General features: G+C 45.9%; 2 protein-coding genes and 1 long non-coding RNA gene across 3 annotated transcripts; 2 read left to right on the top strand and 1 right to left on the bottom strand.

The window, feature by feature from the left end:
• Window positions 1-1,627: 1,627 nt before the first annotated feature.
• Window positions 1,628-4,831, bottom strand: LOC143008096 (uncharacterized). The gene is made up of 2 exons (XR_012964548.1): window positions 4,598-4,831; window positions 1,628-2,073 (listed from the first exon to the last, which is right to left on the bottom strand). It is a non-coding gene; the product is annotated as an uncharacterized LOC143008096 (long non-coding RNA).
• Window positions 4,832-6,590: 1,759 nt separating this feature from the next.
• LOC143008227 (galactose-specific lectin nattectin-like) lies at window positions 6,591-8,200 on the top strand. Its single transcript, XM_076159885.1, has 7 exons — window positions 6,591-6,678; window positions 6,771-6,815; window positions 7,033-7,048; window positions 7,157-7,242; window positions 7,344-7,478; window positions 7,749-7,857; window positions 8,030-8,200. Exons 2-7 carry the CDS (start codon window positions 6,771-6,773, stop codon window positions 8,089-8,091), a joined length of 453 nt encoding a protein of 150 aa, XP_076016000.1. The 5' UTR covers window positions 6,591-6,678; the 3' UTR covers window positions 8,092-8,200.
• Window positions 8,201-14,790: 6,590 nt separating this feature from the next.
• LOC143008218 (galactose-specific lectin nattectin-like) lies at window positions 14,791-16,400 on the top strand. Its single transcript, XM_076159873.1, has 7 exons — window positions 14,791-14,878; window positions 14,971-15,015; window positions 15,233-15,248; window positions 15,357-15,442; window positions 15,544-15,678; window positions 15,949-16,057; window positions 16,230-16,400. The coding sequence occupies exons 2-7, from the start codon at window positions 14,971-14,973 to the stop codon at window positions 16,289-16,291; spliced, it is 453 nt and encodes a 150-aa protein (XP_076015988.1). The 5' UTR covers window positions 14,791-14,878; the 3' UTR covers window positions 16,292-16,400.
• The last annotated feature ends 1,530 nt before the right edge of the window (window positions 16,401-17,930 follow it).

The following is a 17,930-nucleotide window of genomic DNA, read 5'->3' on the forward strand; positions in this document are numbered from 1 at the left end:
TCATTCATTCATAATCAAACTAAAGCTTTCATTGTGATGCTAAAGTTCTGGCTCTGTACTGATTGTGGTGAGATTGAAACCTGCTTGGATTAAATAAACAACTTTGCATTCTGAATTTGGTTGAGCTTCTTTCTTTTTTTAAAGGTCATTTTAGTTTGAAATTTGGAGTTCAAGCATAAGATGCTGACACACACACATTTTTATTTGATATTTTCTGCTAGAATTGTCCTAAAACTGGTGGAGGTGATCGTTTTCCTTGAATAATGATGCAGTCATTAAAAAGAGGACATCTGCTCATTTAATCGCCAATTTACCAGCGTTAAATTGACTAATTGCTGGGAAAATACAGGAATTTGGAGGGACAACACAAGGAGCAGATAATAATGTTCCTTTATACGTTTGATTCTTTTTAATCTTTTCTTTTCTATCCTTTGTAAGGATTTTAATGTATTATAATCGTCACATTTCCTTTTTTGTTTGTTTTCCTTTTTACTTGATGTGAACAAACTTTTCAGCATGTCCTCTCATTGTATGTTACATTTTCTCAAGTTTAAGAAAATGCAGTGTCATTGAGCCGCTGTGCAGCGACTCCCAGAGCAATGAATAAGGAGTGGAGTCATTCTGATTCAAAGAAAGAAACTCATCAATAGAAGTTGACCTGCTGCTCGCCCTCTTTTACAAGCAACTGTGCAGATTTACTGTAGTGAAGTACTTTTACCATGTTTTACTGTGTCAGTGTGTGTGTTTTACTTGTGTCAGAGGCGTATTGTTTGCTGTGTCAGGTTCAGAACGTGTCAATCAACCCTCACAAAGAAGGGAAGCCTCCCGTTCAGGGAAAAGACAGAGCTCTGCTTTCAGACTAGGAGGGGGTGTGTCCTCCCTGCCTCACAGTAATATGATTGGCCACAGTGGGTGTCACTCCCCTGAGATGAACTTATGAACGTCTGTGGTCACTGATCAATGAAAAATATGGCGCCACTCAGCTCTGCTCCATAAGATCTCACTGGAAATGGTGCAGATCTTTACTTTACAGACTCGTTTCCTTAAAATTGAGCTGCCAAACTGCTGTGAATGAGCCTCATGTCCCTCCTTCTCTGTGTGTGGCTGCTTTAAGTATTGAACATGTTAAAGCCCCTTCTATTAATATTACGTGGTGTTCTTAACAGGTCCTCCTCGTTTAATTGTTGTTGCAAAAGAAATAATGTCAAACTCGTGCTGCTCTGTTGTTTGGATCGAGAAGCTGCAGTTTGTGTTTCTGCCACTTGGTGATGCAACAACCAAACCTTTGTGCGTGTGTTTAACTTTTGTGGGTGTCTGAACTACTGGGTTCATCTTGATTTGGCTAAGTACATCTACTTGCTTACCAGGTTGCTTTTTGCTGTACTTTGATTGCTTAGCAGTAGTGCTTTAATCGTTAGGCTATTGTTGGTATCGTTGATACTGTCTTTGATTGTAACGAGTTTTGCCCAGGTGACCCTAAAGTACCCCGTTAAACCTGTGGGAGGGGCCTGCACTCCTAGCAGACAATTTGCAATTTGCAATTAGTGAAACAGTCTTTACTAAACTGTCATTCTGAAAGCGCCAGGCAAGGCGAACGAAGGCAACAGGCGACTTTTTCAAGTGCGACTTTTTCCAAGGGCCGCCTTCTTCTCTAAGGCCCCTAGTAATGTACTGTACTGTATATCTTCTACTAACCATGTGCTTTATTCCCACTCTCTCCTCTCGGCGGCCACACAGACACTGGGTCAGGCCCAGATGTCGTGACCCCACCAATCTTATCTATCCTTCTCTCTCCACTCATGTTGAGCAGGTGGTGGCAGGGGGGCTGTGGAACTGCCAATCTGCTGTACAGAAGGCTGAGTTCATCTCAGGCTATGCATCTGTGCTCTCCCTTAACTTTCTTGCTCTAACAGAGACTTGGATCACCCCAGAAAACACTGCCACGCCCGCAGCTCTGTCTGATGCGTACTCTTTCTCTCACACTCCCAGAGCTGCGAGGCGGGGCGGTGGTACTGGCCTGCTAATTTCCAAAGACTGGACATATTCTCTTTGTTCCCTGTCACAATTCTCTCCCTCCTCCTTTGAATTCCATGCTGTCACTGTCTCTCATCCGGTCAAGCTCACCATTGCTGTTGTTTATCGCCCACCAGGCCCTTCCGGGGACTTCCTAGAGGAGCTCGACACTCTTGTCTCTCACTTCCCTGACGACGGCTCCGGCCTCATCCTTCTTGGCGACTTCAACATCCAGACTGAGAAACTTTACCCTCTTGTTTCTCTTCTTGTCTCCTTTGACTTAGCTCTCTCCCCATCTCCTCCTACCCACAAGGCTGGCAACCAACTGGACCTCATCTTCACCAGGCACTGTTCTAGCGCTGACCTCTCTGTCACTCCTCTACATCTCTCTGACCACTACTTCATGTCCTTCACTCTCTCCCTCTCCTCCCCACCCACCCAATCTCCCCCCACCCGCATGATGTCTTCTCGTCCCAATCTACGCTCTCTCGTCCCCACTGATCTCTCCTCTTCTGTTCTCTCTGCTCTCCCTGCCCCTGAATCTTTTTCTCTTCTTTCCCCTGACACTGCCACTGATCTTCTTCTCTCTACCTTGTCCTCCTCTCTGGACAATCTCTGCCCCCTTGGTTGTCAGACTCGGTGCGTACTCAGAGACGGAGCTTGAGAGCGGCTGAGCGCAAATGGAGGAACGGCAAACTCCTGGAGGACCTTCATGCCTTCCATTCGCTACTTTCCTCTTTCTCCTCCTCTCTCTCTGCTGCTAAAGCTGCCTTCTTCTGCACGTAAATTCAAACCTCTGCTTCCAACCCCAAAAAACTCTTTCAAACTTTCTCATCCCTTCTCCAACCCCCACCCCCTCCTCCTTCCTCCTCTCTCCTCCCAGACGATTTCGCCAACTTCTTCGACAAGAAGGTCAACGACATCCGATCCTCCTTCCATCACCCGCCAGCAGTCCTGTCTCTACCACCCTCTCCATCATCTCCCTCCCCACCTCCCTCTCTGTCCCAATTCTCTCCCCTCTCTGCCCAGGAGGTCCTTCAGCTCATCACATCTAGCCGCCCCACCACCTGCTCTCTTGACCCTGTCCCCTCCTCTCTCCTTCAGTCTGCTGCACCGGATCTTCTTCCCTACCTGACCCACGTCATCAACACGTCTCTGGCTTCTGGCTCTTTCCCCCTCTGCTTTTAAGACTGCTAGAGTCACTCCGCTTCTAAAGAAACCAACTCTTGACCCTTCAGACATCAAGAACTACAGACCGGTATCCCTTCTACCCTTCCTATCTAAAACTCTTGAACGTGCTGTCTTCAATCAACTGTCCCTGTACCTCCACCAGAACAACCTTTTGGACCCCCACCAGTCCGGCTTCAAGGTGGGCCACTCGACCGAGACGGCCCTCCTGGCAGTGACCGAGTCACTCCAAACTGCTAGAGCGAACTCTCTCTCCTCTGTCCTGATTCTCCTGGACCTGTCTGCAGCATTCGACACGGTGAACCACCAGATCCTTCTCTCTACCCTGGAGGGAATGGGTGTCTCTGGCTCTGCGCTCTCCATGATCGCGTCCTAACTGACAGGTCGCTCCTACCAGGTAACACTTAGAGGTTCTGTTTCGAAGCCACGTAGGCTCACCACTGGGGTTCCGCAAGGTTCGGTCTTGGGCCCTCTTCTTTTCTCCCTCTACACAACATCTCTTGGTTCGGTTATCCACTCCCATAACTTCTCCTACCACTGCTATGCTGATGACACCCAGCTGATTCTGTCGTTTCCTCCTTCTGACACCCAAGTGGAGACACGCATCGCTGCTTGCCTGGCAGACATCTCGGGGTGGATGTCGAAGCACCACCTGAAGCTCAACCTGGACAAGACTGAGATGGTGTTTCTCCCAGGGAAGGGCTGCCCGCACCGAGACCTGGCCATCACCATAGATGACTCTGTGGTGACGTCTACTCGGACCGCGAGGAATCTGGGTGTGACCCTGGACGACCAACTGTCGTTCTCGGCAAACATCGCTTCGGTGACGCGTTCCTGCAGATTCCTCCTCTACAACATCCGGAGGATTCGTCCCTTCCTCACCGACAAGGCGGTGCTGATCCAGGCTCTTGTCATCTCCCGCCTGGACTACTGCAACTCCCTCCTTGCTGGCGCCCCGGCTTCCGCCATCAGACCTCTGGAGCTCGTCCAGAAAGCTGCTGCTCATCTGGTGTTCAACCTTCCCAAGTTCTCCCACACAACTTGCCTTCTCCGTTCTCTACACTGGCTCCCCGTAGCTGCTCGCATCCAGTTTAAGACTCTGGTGCTAGCCTACAGGGCAGTGAAAGGAACAGCTCCTTCATACCTCCAGGCTATGGTCAAGCCCTACACCCCCAACCGACCACTTCGCTCTGCTGCCTCCAGGCGGCTGGCTGCCCCGGCGCTCAGTGGCCCCTGGGCCCGATCGATGCGGTCACGGCTTTTCTCTGTTCTGGCACCTCAGTGGTGGAATGATCTCCCGACTGATGTCAGGACAGCGGAGTCGCTGCCCATCTTTCACCGCAGGCTGAAGACCCATCTCTTCAAGAAACACTACCCGGATCCTCCCTCTTAGGACATCACCTACTCTGTCCTAGCTCTTCTGATGCTCTTGTTTTCTAATCTTTCATTTCTAATTTGTCCTTTTTTCTCATTCATCATAGTACCTAACTTATTGCACTTCTAGTTATGCTCTTAGCTGTTGGTTTAGGAAGGAAATGCGCTTACGATTTCTTGTGACCTGAAGTTTTTTTTATCTACCTTTGTTGAACACACTTATTGTAAGTCGCTTTGGATAAAAGCGTCTGCTAAATGACCGTAATGTAATGAACGTAATGTGTTGTCAAACACAAACCGTTGCTGCAAGATGAGGGAAGCAACCTGAGTGAGGACCTCAACCTGAGTGGGGATAGAAAATGATATATAGAGAGTAAAAGTCATTGAGCTGTTGATACAAGTTTTACTGCAGCGCCACAAGTGTTTTTGCAGATAATAACTTTTGCCACAGCACAATGGCCTAAATGTGCTTATGTTGAGTTATTGTGACACACAAACAGACACAGAAACACCCACACACACGCGAGCACACACACGCACACGCACACGCACACGCACACACACACACACACACACACACACACACACACACACACACACACACACACACACACACACACACACACACTTCACTCCACAGCTACACTTTTTTCCTCAAGACGCCCCCTGCTGGTGGATGTCTCCGCACAAAGCCCCTACACCAGTTGTCTCACAGCTTCAGCAGCGTTTGTGTTTTGCTGCTAGACTCCATGATCAAAGTCAAGCCAGCCTGAGGATGTACTGCTGAAGAAAAGTTTGCACATCATTTGCGTGTTTCACTTGCTCTTTACCGCAGATAACCAGGATGGTCAACAATATCAGAATATCTTCACATCCTCAGGGCTTCATTATAGGATCTCTGGAAACCTGCTGACACTGCTGAATGTGTCAAAATCCTGTTTGTCACATTAACCTCTTTATCAAACAGTTACATGATCACTGCCAGGCTTTTGTTGAAGTAATAACCTATAATAAAGTAGCTTTGTAGTTGATTTGACTGTAAAGGAGCAGTTCTCCTAGTTTCCACAGCGTAAGGTCAACTTTACCGTCCCCATAAGGACAAGTTGCTATTTTGATCTAAGCTCAAATGCATCATGATCTGAACGTAGACCGCTGCATCTTCATCAACACTTACCTCTGATCACATCTACATGCAGAGACACGTCTCATCTGGCAGCTTCAGCAGTGTTTGTGTTTTGCTGCTGGACCCCATGATCAAAGTCAAGCCAGCCTGAGGAGAAGAGCTGAAGAAAAGTTTGCACATCATTTGCGTGTTTCACTTCTCTTTACTGCAGATAACCAGGATGTTAAACAATATCAGAAAATCCTCACATCCTCAGGGCTTCATTAAAGGATCTCTGGAAACCTGCTGACACTGCTGAATGTGTCAAAATGCTGTTTGTCACATGTTCTTCTCTTTCTCTCTCTTTGTCCTCTGCATTTAACCCTTAATAGTTATAAATGATTGCTTCCTATTGTTTCCCAAACATCCAGCTGGCTGTGACCCGGGTTGCTATGTTGATCTAAACTGAAATGCGTCATGATCTGAACGTCTTCATCTTCATCAACTCTTCCCTCTGATCACCATCTCTGGGTCTTGAGCCAAAGAATGTGATGGTGGAGACAATGAATGGATGAATGTATCACATCTCATTCCACCATTGACCCTGAAGAATCGCAGCACTTGTTTAGATCCTGCACCATTTGCAGTGAGCTCTTGTGGAGCCGAGCCGAGCGACGCCAAACTGAGCAGTGACTTTCTGTTGATCAGTAGAAACATTTAACATCTTTTCTGCTTTTGTGACTTTGATGAAACTTGCTATGCAGCTGTGGAATCGTTCCATCTTAAAGTCACATGAAGCTCCTGAGGCTTAAACCGTCTCCACCTTCATAACTTCTATGAGGCAAACAGTGTTTCTGTATTTACTCTATGTTAAACATAAAACAACACAACCTAGGGGGGTGAGGGGTTGAGGGTATAAAGGTGCTGAGTTTCTTCCTCCAACATCATCCTGACACAGAAACCTGCTGCTGCAACATCAGCTCCTCTTCATCACCGCTAAGGTCAGTGTCTAAACTTTGTTTCGTCTGATTCTGTGATGCCTTTACTGTCTGAATAAAAGCTCAGTCATCTGGACTCCTTTCATGTCACACAGATGGCCTCCGTTCTTCATCTCATCACGCTCATCAGTGTGGCTCTGGTGAGTTAAATACACACACACTCAGGTTCTTAGTGTTTCTGTTTCATCTTTCATTTCAACTGTTTAAGGTCTTTGTTTGTGGTTTTTACTTCATCTCCTTCACTTTTGCTCCCCCTTAGTTTATTTTCTTCACATCTCTTGTTGATATCTTAACTGATATTTGATTGAATTTGTTTTTGAAATTCCCTCTGACTTTGTGTTTCTTGTTCATTTACAGTTTGCCTCTGCTCAAGGTCGGCCCTGCTTCATTCATTTGATTACATTTGGTGTTTCTTAACATTTGATATTTTAGTCAGTGATAATTGTTACATCTTGATTGATTGACTGGCTTTGTGTGTTAGGGTCCATGTGTCCTTGTGGTTGGAGTCAGTTTAAACATTATTGTTACCTGCTCCGGTCCAGTGTTCTTAACATGCCTGATGCTGAGGTAACCAATCAGATTCCAGCTGCTCTTTATTCATTTCACCTTTAGTTCAAATGTTTTCTAGATTCTTCTTATTGATCTTTCTCTTCCTCTCCTCTCATTAGGCTGATTGCCTGAGTCGGGGAGGTCATTTGGCCTCCTACCACAGCAATGAAGAAGCACAGTTTGTCATCAATTCGTTTAAGAAATCAGGTGAACACGATCCCAGAACCTGGACTGGACTTCACGACGCACTGAGGGTCAGTGAAGTACAAAGAACTGAAAATCCTCACAGAGTCACATGACAACACTTCTGTCAGTTCATCTCAGAGAGTGACGCCTACTGTGGCCAATCACATTTATGAAAAGTGTTAATAGTTAGGATTGGGAAACAGACACATATAATCAAAGTACACACATATGCAATATACATATACAATTCAGATACAGATACCAACTCCTCAATTAATGATGGATTTTCAAAATAATCAATGGCGACGCCTCTAATTTCCACATCCTTCCTCTTCCAGGAGAATCTCTTTTTCTACACCGATGGCTCCGTCTTCAGCTACAAACCCTGGGCTAATGGTGAACCCAACAACTTGCATGGAGAGGACTGTGTGGAGATGTATGCCTCAGGTACCAAGTACTCACTGTTTCCTCAGCAACCAGGCACCAGGGGCCGGGAGCGTTCCGTTTGTGCTGTTAGACTTAAAGACGCCACATAAGACAAAGAGTTAAACCTTCATCACACAGACCACAGAGATCCAAACTGTTTGTTTGTTGTCTAACATCTGACGTCTTTCCGCAGGAAAATTCAACGACATCTCCTGTGCAGTTAAAAGAAAATTTGTGTGCTCCATACACTTGTGATGACCTTCATCACCTCTGCTACCATCAGGTCCATCTCATCATAGACAACAGGCCTCAAAGATGTCATCATTTGGAAGGCTGATCAACTGTGGAGGCGTTGTAACAAACATCTCAGCTCACAGAGTCATCTTCCTCATTCATTCATAATCAAACTAAAGCTTTCATTGTGATGCTAAAGTTCTGGCTCTGTACTGATTGTGGTGAGATTGAAACCTGCTTGGATTAAATAAACAACTTTGCATTCTGAATTTGGTTGAGCTTCTTTCTTTTTTTAAAGGTCATTTTAGTTTGAAATTTGGAGTTCAAGCATAAGATGCTGACACACACACATTTTTATTTGATATTTTCTGCTAGAATTGTCCTAAAACTGGTGGAGGTGATCGTTTTCCTTGAATAATGATGCAGTCATTAAAAAGAGGACATCTGCTCATTTAATCGCCAATTTACCAGCGTTAAATTGACTAATTGCTGGGAAAATACAGGAATTTGGAGGGACAACACAAGGAGCAGATAATAATGTTCCTTTATACGTTTGATTCTTTTTAATCTTTTCTTTTCTATCCTTTGTAAGGATTTTAATGTATTATAATCGTCACATTTCCTTTTTTGTTTGTTTTCCTTTTTACTTGATGTGAACAAACTTTTCAGCATGTCCTCTCATTGTATGTTACATTTTCTCAAGTTTAAGAAAATGCAGTGTCATTGAGCCGCTGTGCAGCGACTCCCAGAGCAATGAATAAGGAGTGGAGTCATTCTGATTCAAAGAAAGAAACTCATCAATAGAAGTTGACCTGCTGCTCGCCCTCTTTTACAAGCAACTGTGCAGATTTACTGTAGTGAAGTACTTTTACCATGTTTTACTGTGTCAGTGTGTGTGTTTTACTTGTGTCAGAGGCGTATTGTTTGCTGTGTCAGGTTCAGAACGTGTCAATCAACCCTCACAAAGAAGGGAAGCCTCCCATTCAGGGAAAAGACAGAGCTCTGCTTTCAGACTAGGAGGGGGTGTGTCCTCCCTGCCTCACAGTAATATGATTGGCCACAGTGGGTGTCACTCCCCTGAGATGAACTTATGAACGTCTGTGGTCACTGATCAATGAAAAATATGGCGCCACTCAGCTCTGCTCCATAAGATCTCACTGGAAATGGTGCAGATCTTTACTTTACAGACTCGTTTCCTTAAAATTGAGCTGCCAAACTGCTGTGAATGAGCCTCATGTCCCTCCTTCTCTGTGTGTGGCTGCTTTAAGTATTGAACATGTGAAAGCCCCTTCTATTAATATTACGTGGTGTTCTTAACAGGTCCTCCTCGTTTAATTGTTGTTGCAAAATAAATAATGTCAAACTCGTGCTGCTCTGTTGTTTGGATCGAGAAGCTGCAGTTTGTGTTTCTGCCACTTGGTGATGCAACAACCAAACCTTTGTGCGTGTGTTTAACTTTTGTGGGTGTCTGAACTACTGGGTTCATCTTGATTTGGCTAAGTACATCTACTTGCTTACCAGGTTGCTTTTTGCTGTACTTTGATTGCTTAGCAGTAGTGCTTTAATCGTTAGGCTATTGTTGGTATCGTTGATACTGTCTTTGATTGTAACGAGTTTTGCCCAGGTGACCCTAAAGTACCCCGTTAAACCTGTGGGAGGGGCCTGCACTCCTAGCAGACAATTTGCAATTTGCAATTAGTGAAACAGTCTTTACTAAACTGTCATTCTGAAAGCGCCAGGCAAGGCGAACGAAGGCAACAGGCGACTTTTTCAAGTGCGACTTTTTCCAAGGGCCGCCTTCTTCTCTAAGGCCCCTAGTAATGTACTGTACTGTATATCTTCTACTAACCATGTGCTTTATTCCCACTCTCTCCTCTCGGCGGCCACACAGACACTGGGTCAGGCCCAGATGTCGTGACCCCACCAATCTTATCTATCCTTCTCTCTCCACTCATGTTGAGCAGGTGGTGGCAGGGGGGCTGTGGAACTGCCAATCTGCTGTACAGAAGGCTGAGTTCATCTCAGGCTATGCATCTGTGCTCTCCCTTAACTTTCTTGCTCCAACCGAGACTTGGATCACCCCAGAAAACACTGCCACGCCCGCAGCTCTGTCTGATGCGTACTCTTTCTCTCACACTCCCAGAGCTGCGAGGCGGGGCGGTGGTACTGGCCTGCTAATTTCCAAAGACTGGACATATTCTCTTTGTTCCCTGTCACAATTCTCTCCCTCCTCCTTTGAATTCCATGCTGTCACTGTCTCTCATCCGGTCAAGCTCACCATTGCTGTTGTTTATCGCCCACCAGGCCCTTCCGGGGACTTCCTAGAGGAGCTCGACACTCTTGTCTCTCACTTCCCTGACGACGGCTCCGGCCTCATCCTTCTTGGCGACTTCAACATCCAGACTGAGAAACTTCACCCTCTTGTTTCTCTTCTTGTCTCCTTTGACTTAGCTCTCTCCCCATCTCCTCCTACCCACAAGGCTGGCAACCAACTGGACCTCATCTTCACCAGGCACTGTTCTAGCGCTGACCTCTCTGTCACTCCTCTACATCTCTCTGACCACTACTTCATGTCCTTCACTCTCTCCCTCTCCTCCCCACCCACCCAATCTCCCCCCACCCGCATGATGTCTTCTCGTCCCAATCTACGCTCTCTCGTCCCCACTGATCTCTCCTCTTCTGTTCTCTCTGCTCTCCCTGCCCCTGAATCTTTTTCTCTTCTTTCCCCTGACACTGCCACTGATCTTCTTCTCTCTACCTTGTCCTCCTCTCTGGACAATCTCTGCCCCCTTGGTTGTCAGACTCGGTGCGTACTCAGAGACGGAGCTTGAGAGCGGCTGAGCGCAAATGGAGGAACGGCAAACTCCTGGAGGACCTTCATGCCTTCCATTCGCTACTTTCCTCTTTCTCCTCCTCTCTCTCTGCTGCTAAAGCTGCCTTCTTCTGCACGTAAATTCAAACCTCTGCTTCCAACCCCAAAAAACTCTTTCAAACTTTCTCATCCCTTCTCCAACCCCCACCCCCTCCTCCTTCCTCCTCTCTCCTCCCAGACGATTTCGCCAACTTCTTCGACAAGAAGGTCAACGACATCCGATCCTCCTTCCATCACCCGCCAGCAGTCCTGTCTCTACCACCCTCTCCATCATCTCCCTCCCCACCTCCCTCTCTGTCCCAATTCTCTCCCCTCTCTGCCCAGGAGGTCCTTCAGCTCATCACATCTAGCCGCCCCACCACCTGCTCTCTTGACCCTGTCCCCTCCTCTCTCCTTCAGTCTGCTGCACCGGATCTTCTTCCCTACCTGACCCACGTCATCAACACGTCTCTGGCTTCTGGCTCTTTCCCCCTCTGCTTTTAAGACTGCTAGAGTCACTCCGCTTCTAAAGAAACCAACTCTTGACCCTTCAGACATCAAGAACTACAGACCGGTATCCCTTCTACCCTTCCTATCTAAAACTCTTGAACGTGCTGTCTTCAATCAACTGTCCCTGTACCTCCACCAGAACAACCTTTTGGACCCCCACCAGTCCGGCTTCAAGGTGGGCCACTCGACCGAGACGGCCCTCCTGGCAGTGACCGAGTCACTCCAAACTGCTAGAGCGAACTCTCTCTCCTCTGTCCTGATTCTCCTGGACCTGTCTGCAGCATTCGACACGGTGAACCACCAGATCCTTCTCTCTACCCTGGAGGGAATGGGTGTCTCTGGCTCTGCGCTCTCCATGATCGCGTCCTAACTGACAGGTCGCTCCTACCAGGTAACACTTAGAGGTTCTGTTTCGAAGCCACGTAGGCTCACCACTGGGGTTCCGCAAGGTTCGGTCTTGGGCCCTCTTCTTTTCTCCCTCTACACAACATCTCTTGGTTCGGTTATCCACTCCCATAACTTCTCCTACCACTGCTATGCTGATGACACCCAGCTGATTCTGTCGTTTCCTCCTTCTGACACCCAAGTGGAGACACGCATCGCTGCTTGCCTGGCAGACATCTCGGGGTGGATGTCGAAGCACCACCTGAAGCTCAACCTGGACAAGACTGAGATGGTGTTTCTCCCAGGGAAGGGCTGCCCGCACCGAGACCTGGCCATCACCATAGATGACTCTGTGGTGACGTCTACTCGGACCGCGAGGAATCTGGGTGTGACCCTGGACGACCAACTGTCGTTCTCGGCAAACATCGCTTCGGTGACGCGTTCCTGCAGATTCCTCCTCTACAACATCCGGAGGATTCGTCCCTTCCTCACCGACAAGGCGGTGCTGATCCAGGCTCTTGTCATCTCCCGCCTGGACTACTGCAACTCCCTCCTTGCTGGCGCCCCGGCTTCCGCCATCAGACCTCTGGAGCTCGTCCAGAAAGCTGCTGCTCGTCTGGTGTTCAACCTTCCCAAGTTCTCCCACACAACTTGCCTTCTCCGTTCTCTACACTGGCTCCCCGTAGCTGCTCGCATCCAGTTTAAGACTCTGGTGCTAGCCTACAGAGCAGTGAAAGGAACAGCTCCTTCATACCTCCAGGCTATGGTCAAGCCCTACACCCCCAACCGACCACTTCGCTCTGCTGCCTCCAGGCGGCTGGCTGCCCCGGCGCTCAGTGGCCCCTGGGCCCGATCGATGCGGTCACGGCTTTTCTCTGTTCTGGCACCTCAGTGGTGGAATGATCTCCCGACTGATGTCAGGACAGCGGAGTCGCTGCCCATCTTTCACCGCAGGCTGAAGACCCATCTCTTCAAGAAACACTACCCGGATCCTCCCTCTTAGGACATCACCTACTCTGTCCTAGCTCTTCTGATGCTCTTGTTTTCTAATCTTTCATTTCTAATTTGTCCTTTTTTCTCATTCATCATAGTACCTAACTTATTGCACTTCTAGTTATGCTCTTAGCTGTTGGTTTAGGAAGGAAATGCGCTTACGATTTCTTGTGACCTGAAGTTTTTTTTATCTACCTTTGTTGAACACACTTATTGTAAGTCGCTTTGGATAAAAGCGTCTGCTAAATGACCGTAATGTAATGAACGTAATGTGTTGTCAAACACAAACCGTTGCTGCAAGATGAGGGAAGCAACCTGAGTGAGGACCTCAACCTGAGTGGGGATAGAAAATGATATATAGAGAGTAAAAGTCATTGAGCTGTTGATGAAGTTTTACTGCAGCGCCACAAGTGTTTTTGCAGATAATAACTTTTGCCACAGCACAATGGCCTAAATGTGCTTATGTTGAGTTATTGTGACACACAAACAGACACAGAAACACCCACACACACACACGCGCACACACACACACACACACACACACACACACACACACACACACACACACACACACACACACACACACACACACACTTCACTCCACAGCTCCACTTTTTTCCTCAAGACGCCCCCTGCTGGTGGATGTCTCCGCACAAAGCCCCTACACCAGTGGTCTCACAGCTTCAGCAGCGTTTGTGTTTTGCTGCTAGACTCCATGATCAAAGTCAAGCCAGCCTGAGGATGTACTGCTGAAGAAAAGTTTGCACATCATTTGCGTGTTTCACTTGCTCTTTACCGCAGATAACCAGGATGGTCAACAATATCAGAATATCTTCACATCCTCAGGGCTTCATTATAGGATCTCTGGAAACCTGCTGACACTGCTGAATGTGTCAAAATCCTGTTTGTCACATTAACCTCTTTATCAAACAGTTACATGATCACTGCCAGGCTTTTGTTGAAGTAATAACCTATAATAAAGTAGCTTTGTAGTTGATTTGACTGTAAAGGAGCAGTTCTCCTAGTTTCCACAGCGTAAGGTCAACTTTACCGTCCCCATAAGGACAAGTTGCTATTTTGATCTAAACTCAAATGCATCATGATCTGAACGTAGACCGCTGCATCTTCATCAACACTTACCTCTGATCACATCTACATGCAGAGACACGTCTCATCTGGCAGCTTCAGCAGTGTTTGTGTTTTGCTGCTGGACCCCATGATCAAAGTCAAGCCAGCCTGAGGAGAAGAGCTGAAGAAAAGTTTGCACATCATTTGCGTGTTTCACTTGCTCTTTACCGCAGATAACCAGGATGTTAAACAATATCAGAAAATCCTCACATCCTCAGGGCTTCATTAAAGGATCTCTGGAAACCTGCTGACACTGCTGAATGTGTCAAAATGCTGTTTGTCACATGTTCTTCTCTTTCTCTCTCTTTGTCCTCTGCATTTAACCCTTAATAGTTATAAATGATTGCTTCCTATTGTTTCCCAAACATCCAGCTGGCTGTGACCCGGGTTGCTATGTTGATCTAAACTGAAATGCGTCATGATCTGAACGTCTTCATCTTCATCAACTCTTCCCTCTGATCACCATCTCTGGGTCTTGAGCCAAAGAATGTGATGGTGGAGACAATGAATGGATGAATGTATCACATCTCATTCCACCATTGACCCTGAAGAATCGCAGCACTTGTTTAGATCCTGCACCATTTGCAGTGAGCTCTTGTGGAGCCGAGCCGAGCGACGCCAAACTGAGCAGTGACTTTCTGTTGATCAGTAGAAACATTTAACATCTTTTCTGCTTTTGTGACTTTGATGAAACTTGCTATGCAGCTGTGGAATCGTTCCATCTTAAAGTCACATGAAGCTCCTGAGGCTTAAACCGTCTCCACCTTCATAACTTCTATGAGGCAAACAGTGTTTCTGTATTTACTCTATGTTAAACATAAAACAACACAACCTAGGGGGGTGAGGGGTTGAGGGTATAAAGGTGCTGAGTTTCTTCCTCCAACATCATCCTGACACAGAAACCTGCTGCTGCAACATCAGCTCCTCTTCATCACCGCTAAGGTCAGTGTCTAAACTTTGTTTCGTCTGATTCTGTGATGCCTTTACTGTCTGAATAAAAGCTCAGTCATCTGGACTCCTTTCATGTCACACAGATGGCCTCCGTTCTTCATCTCATCACGCTCATCAGTGTGGCTCTGGTGAGTTAAATACACACACACTCAGGTTCTTAGTGTTTCTGTTTCATCTTTCATTTCAACTGTTTAAGGTCTTTGTTTGTGGTTTTTACTTCATCTCCTTCACTTTTGCTCCCCCTTAGTTTATTTTCTTCACATCTCTTGTTGATATCTTAACTGATATTTGATTGAATTTGTTTTTGAAATTCCCTCTGACTTTGTGTTTCTTGTTCATTTACAGTTTGCCTCTGCTCAAGGTCGGCCCTGCTTCATTCATTTGATTACATTTGGTGTTTCTTAACATTTGATATTTTAGTCAGTGATAATTGTTACATCTTGATTGATTGACTGGCTTTGTGTGTTAGGGTCCATGTGTCCTTGTGGTTGGAGTCAGTTTAAACATTATTGTTACCTGCTCCGGTCCAGTGTTCTTAACATGCCTGATGCTGAGGTAACCAATCAGATTCCAGCTGCTCTTTATTCATTTCACCTTTAGTTCAAATGTTTTCTAGATTCTTCTTATTGATCTTTCTCTTCCTCTCCTCTCATTAGGCTGATTGCCTGAGTCGGGGAGGTCATTTGGCCTCCTACCACAGCAATGAAGAAGCACAGTTTGTCATCAATTTGTTTAAGAAATCAGGTGAACACGATCCCAGAACCTGGACTGGACTTCACGACGCACTGAGGGTCAGTGAAGTACAAAGAACTGAAAATCCTCACAGAGTCACATGACAACACTTCTGTCAGTTCATCTCAGAGAGTGACGCCTACTGTGGCCAATCACATTTATGAAAAGTGTTAATAGTTAGGATTGGGAAACAGACACATATAATCAAAGTACACACATATGCAATATACATATACAATTCAGATACAGATACCAACTCCTCAATTAATGATGGATTTTCAAAATAATCAATGGCGACGCCTCTAATTTCCACATCCTTCCTCTTCCAGGAGAATCTCTTTTTCTACACTGATGGCTCCGTCTTCAGCTACAAACCCTGGGCTAATGGTGAACCCAACAACTTGCATGGAGAGGACTGTGTGGAGATGTATGCCTCAGGTACCAAGTACTCACTGTTTCCTCAGCAACCAGGCACCAGGGGCCGGGAGCGTTCCGTTTGTGCTGTTAGACTTAAAGACGCCACATAAGACAAAGAGTTAAACCTTCATCACACAGACCACAGAGATCCAAACTGTTTGTTTGTTGTCTAACATCTGACGTCTTTCCGCAGGACACTTCAACGACATCTCCTGTGCAGTTAAAAGAAAATTTGTGTGCTCCATACACTTGTGATGACCTTCATCACCTCTGCTACCATCAGGTCCATCTCATCATAGACAACAGGCCTCAAAGATGTCATCATTTGGAAGGCTGATCAACTGTGGAGGCGTTGTAACAAACATCTCAGCTCACAGAGTCATCTTCCTCATTCATTCATAATCAAACTAAAGCTTTCATTGTGATGCTAAAGTTCTGGCTCTGTACTGATTGTGGTGAGATTGAAACCTGCTTGGATTAAATAAACAACTTTGCATTCTGAATTTGGTTGAGCTTCTTTCTTTTTTTAAAGGTCATTTTAGTTTGAAATTTGGAGTTCAAGCATAAGATGCTGACACACACACATTTTTATTTGATATTTTCTGCTAGAATTGTCCTAAAACTGGTGGAGGTGATCGTTTTCCTTGAATAATGATGCAGTCATTAAAAAGAGGACATCTGCTCATTTAATCGCCAATTTACCAGCGTTAAATTGACTAATTGCTGGGAAAATACAGGAATTTGGAGGGACAACACAAGGAGCAGATAATAATGTTCCTTTATACGTTTGATTCTTTTTAATCTTTTCTTTTCTATCCTTTGTAAGGATTTTAATGTATTATAATCGTCACATTTCCTTTTTTGTTTGTTTTCCTTTTTACTTGATGTGAACAAACTTTTCAGCATGTCCTCTCATTGTATGTTACATTTTCTCAAGTTTAAGAAAATGCAGTGTCATTGAGCCGCTGTGCAGCGACTCCCAGAGCAATGAATAAGGAGTGGAGTCATTCTGATTCAAAGAAAGAAACTCATCAATAGAAGTTGACCTGCTGCTCGCCCTCTTTTACAAGCAACTGTGCAGATTTACTGTAGTGAAGTACTTTTACCATGTTTTACTGTGTCAGTGTGTGTGTTTTACTTGTGTCAGAGGCGTATTGTTTGCTGTGTCAGGTTCAGAACGTGTCAATCAACCCTCACAAAGAAGGGAAGCCTCCCATTCAGGGAAAAGACAGAGCTCTGCTTTCAGACTAGGAGGGGGTGTGTCCTCCCTGCCTCACAGTAATATGATTGGCCACAGTGGGTGTCACTCCCCTGAGATGAACTTATGAACGTCTGTGGTCACTGATCAATGAAAAATATGGCGCCACTCAGCTCTGCTCCATAAGATCTCACTGGAAATGGTGCAGATCTTTTCTTTACAGACTCGTTTCCTTAAAATTGAGCTGCCAAACTGCTGTGAATGAGCCTCATGTCCCTCCTTCTCTGTGTGTGGCTGCTTTAAGTATTGAACATGTTAAAGCCCCTTCTATTAATATTACGTGGTGTTCTTAACAGGTCCTCCTCGTTTAATTGTTGTTGCAAAATAAATAATGTCAAACTCGTGCTGCTCTGTTGTTTGGATCGAGAAGCTGCAGTTTGTGTTTCTGCCACTTGGTGATGCAACAACCAAACCTTTGTGCGTGTGTTTAACTTTTGTGGGTGTCTGAACTACTGGGTTCATCTTGATTTGGCTAAGTACATCTACTTGCTTACCAGGTTGCTTTTTGCTGTACTTTGATTGCTTAGCAGTAGTGCTTTAATCGTTAGGCTATTGTTGGTATCGTTGATACTGTCTTTGATTGTAACGAGTTTTGCCCAGGTGACCCTAAAGTACCCCGTTAAACCTGTGGGAGGG

Source organism: Genypterus blacodes, unplaced genomic scaffold, assembly GCF_046128005.1.
Source record: "Genypterus blacodes isolate CSIRO-AG114 ecotype Tasmania unplaced genomic scaffold, CSIRO-AGI_Gbla_v1 ptg000099l_1, whole genome shotgun sequence".
In the NCBI taxonomy this organism is placed as follows: Eukaryota; Metazoa; Chordata; class Actinopteri; order Ophidiiformes; family Ophidiidae; genus Genypterus; species Genypterus blacodes.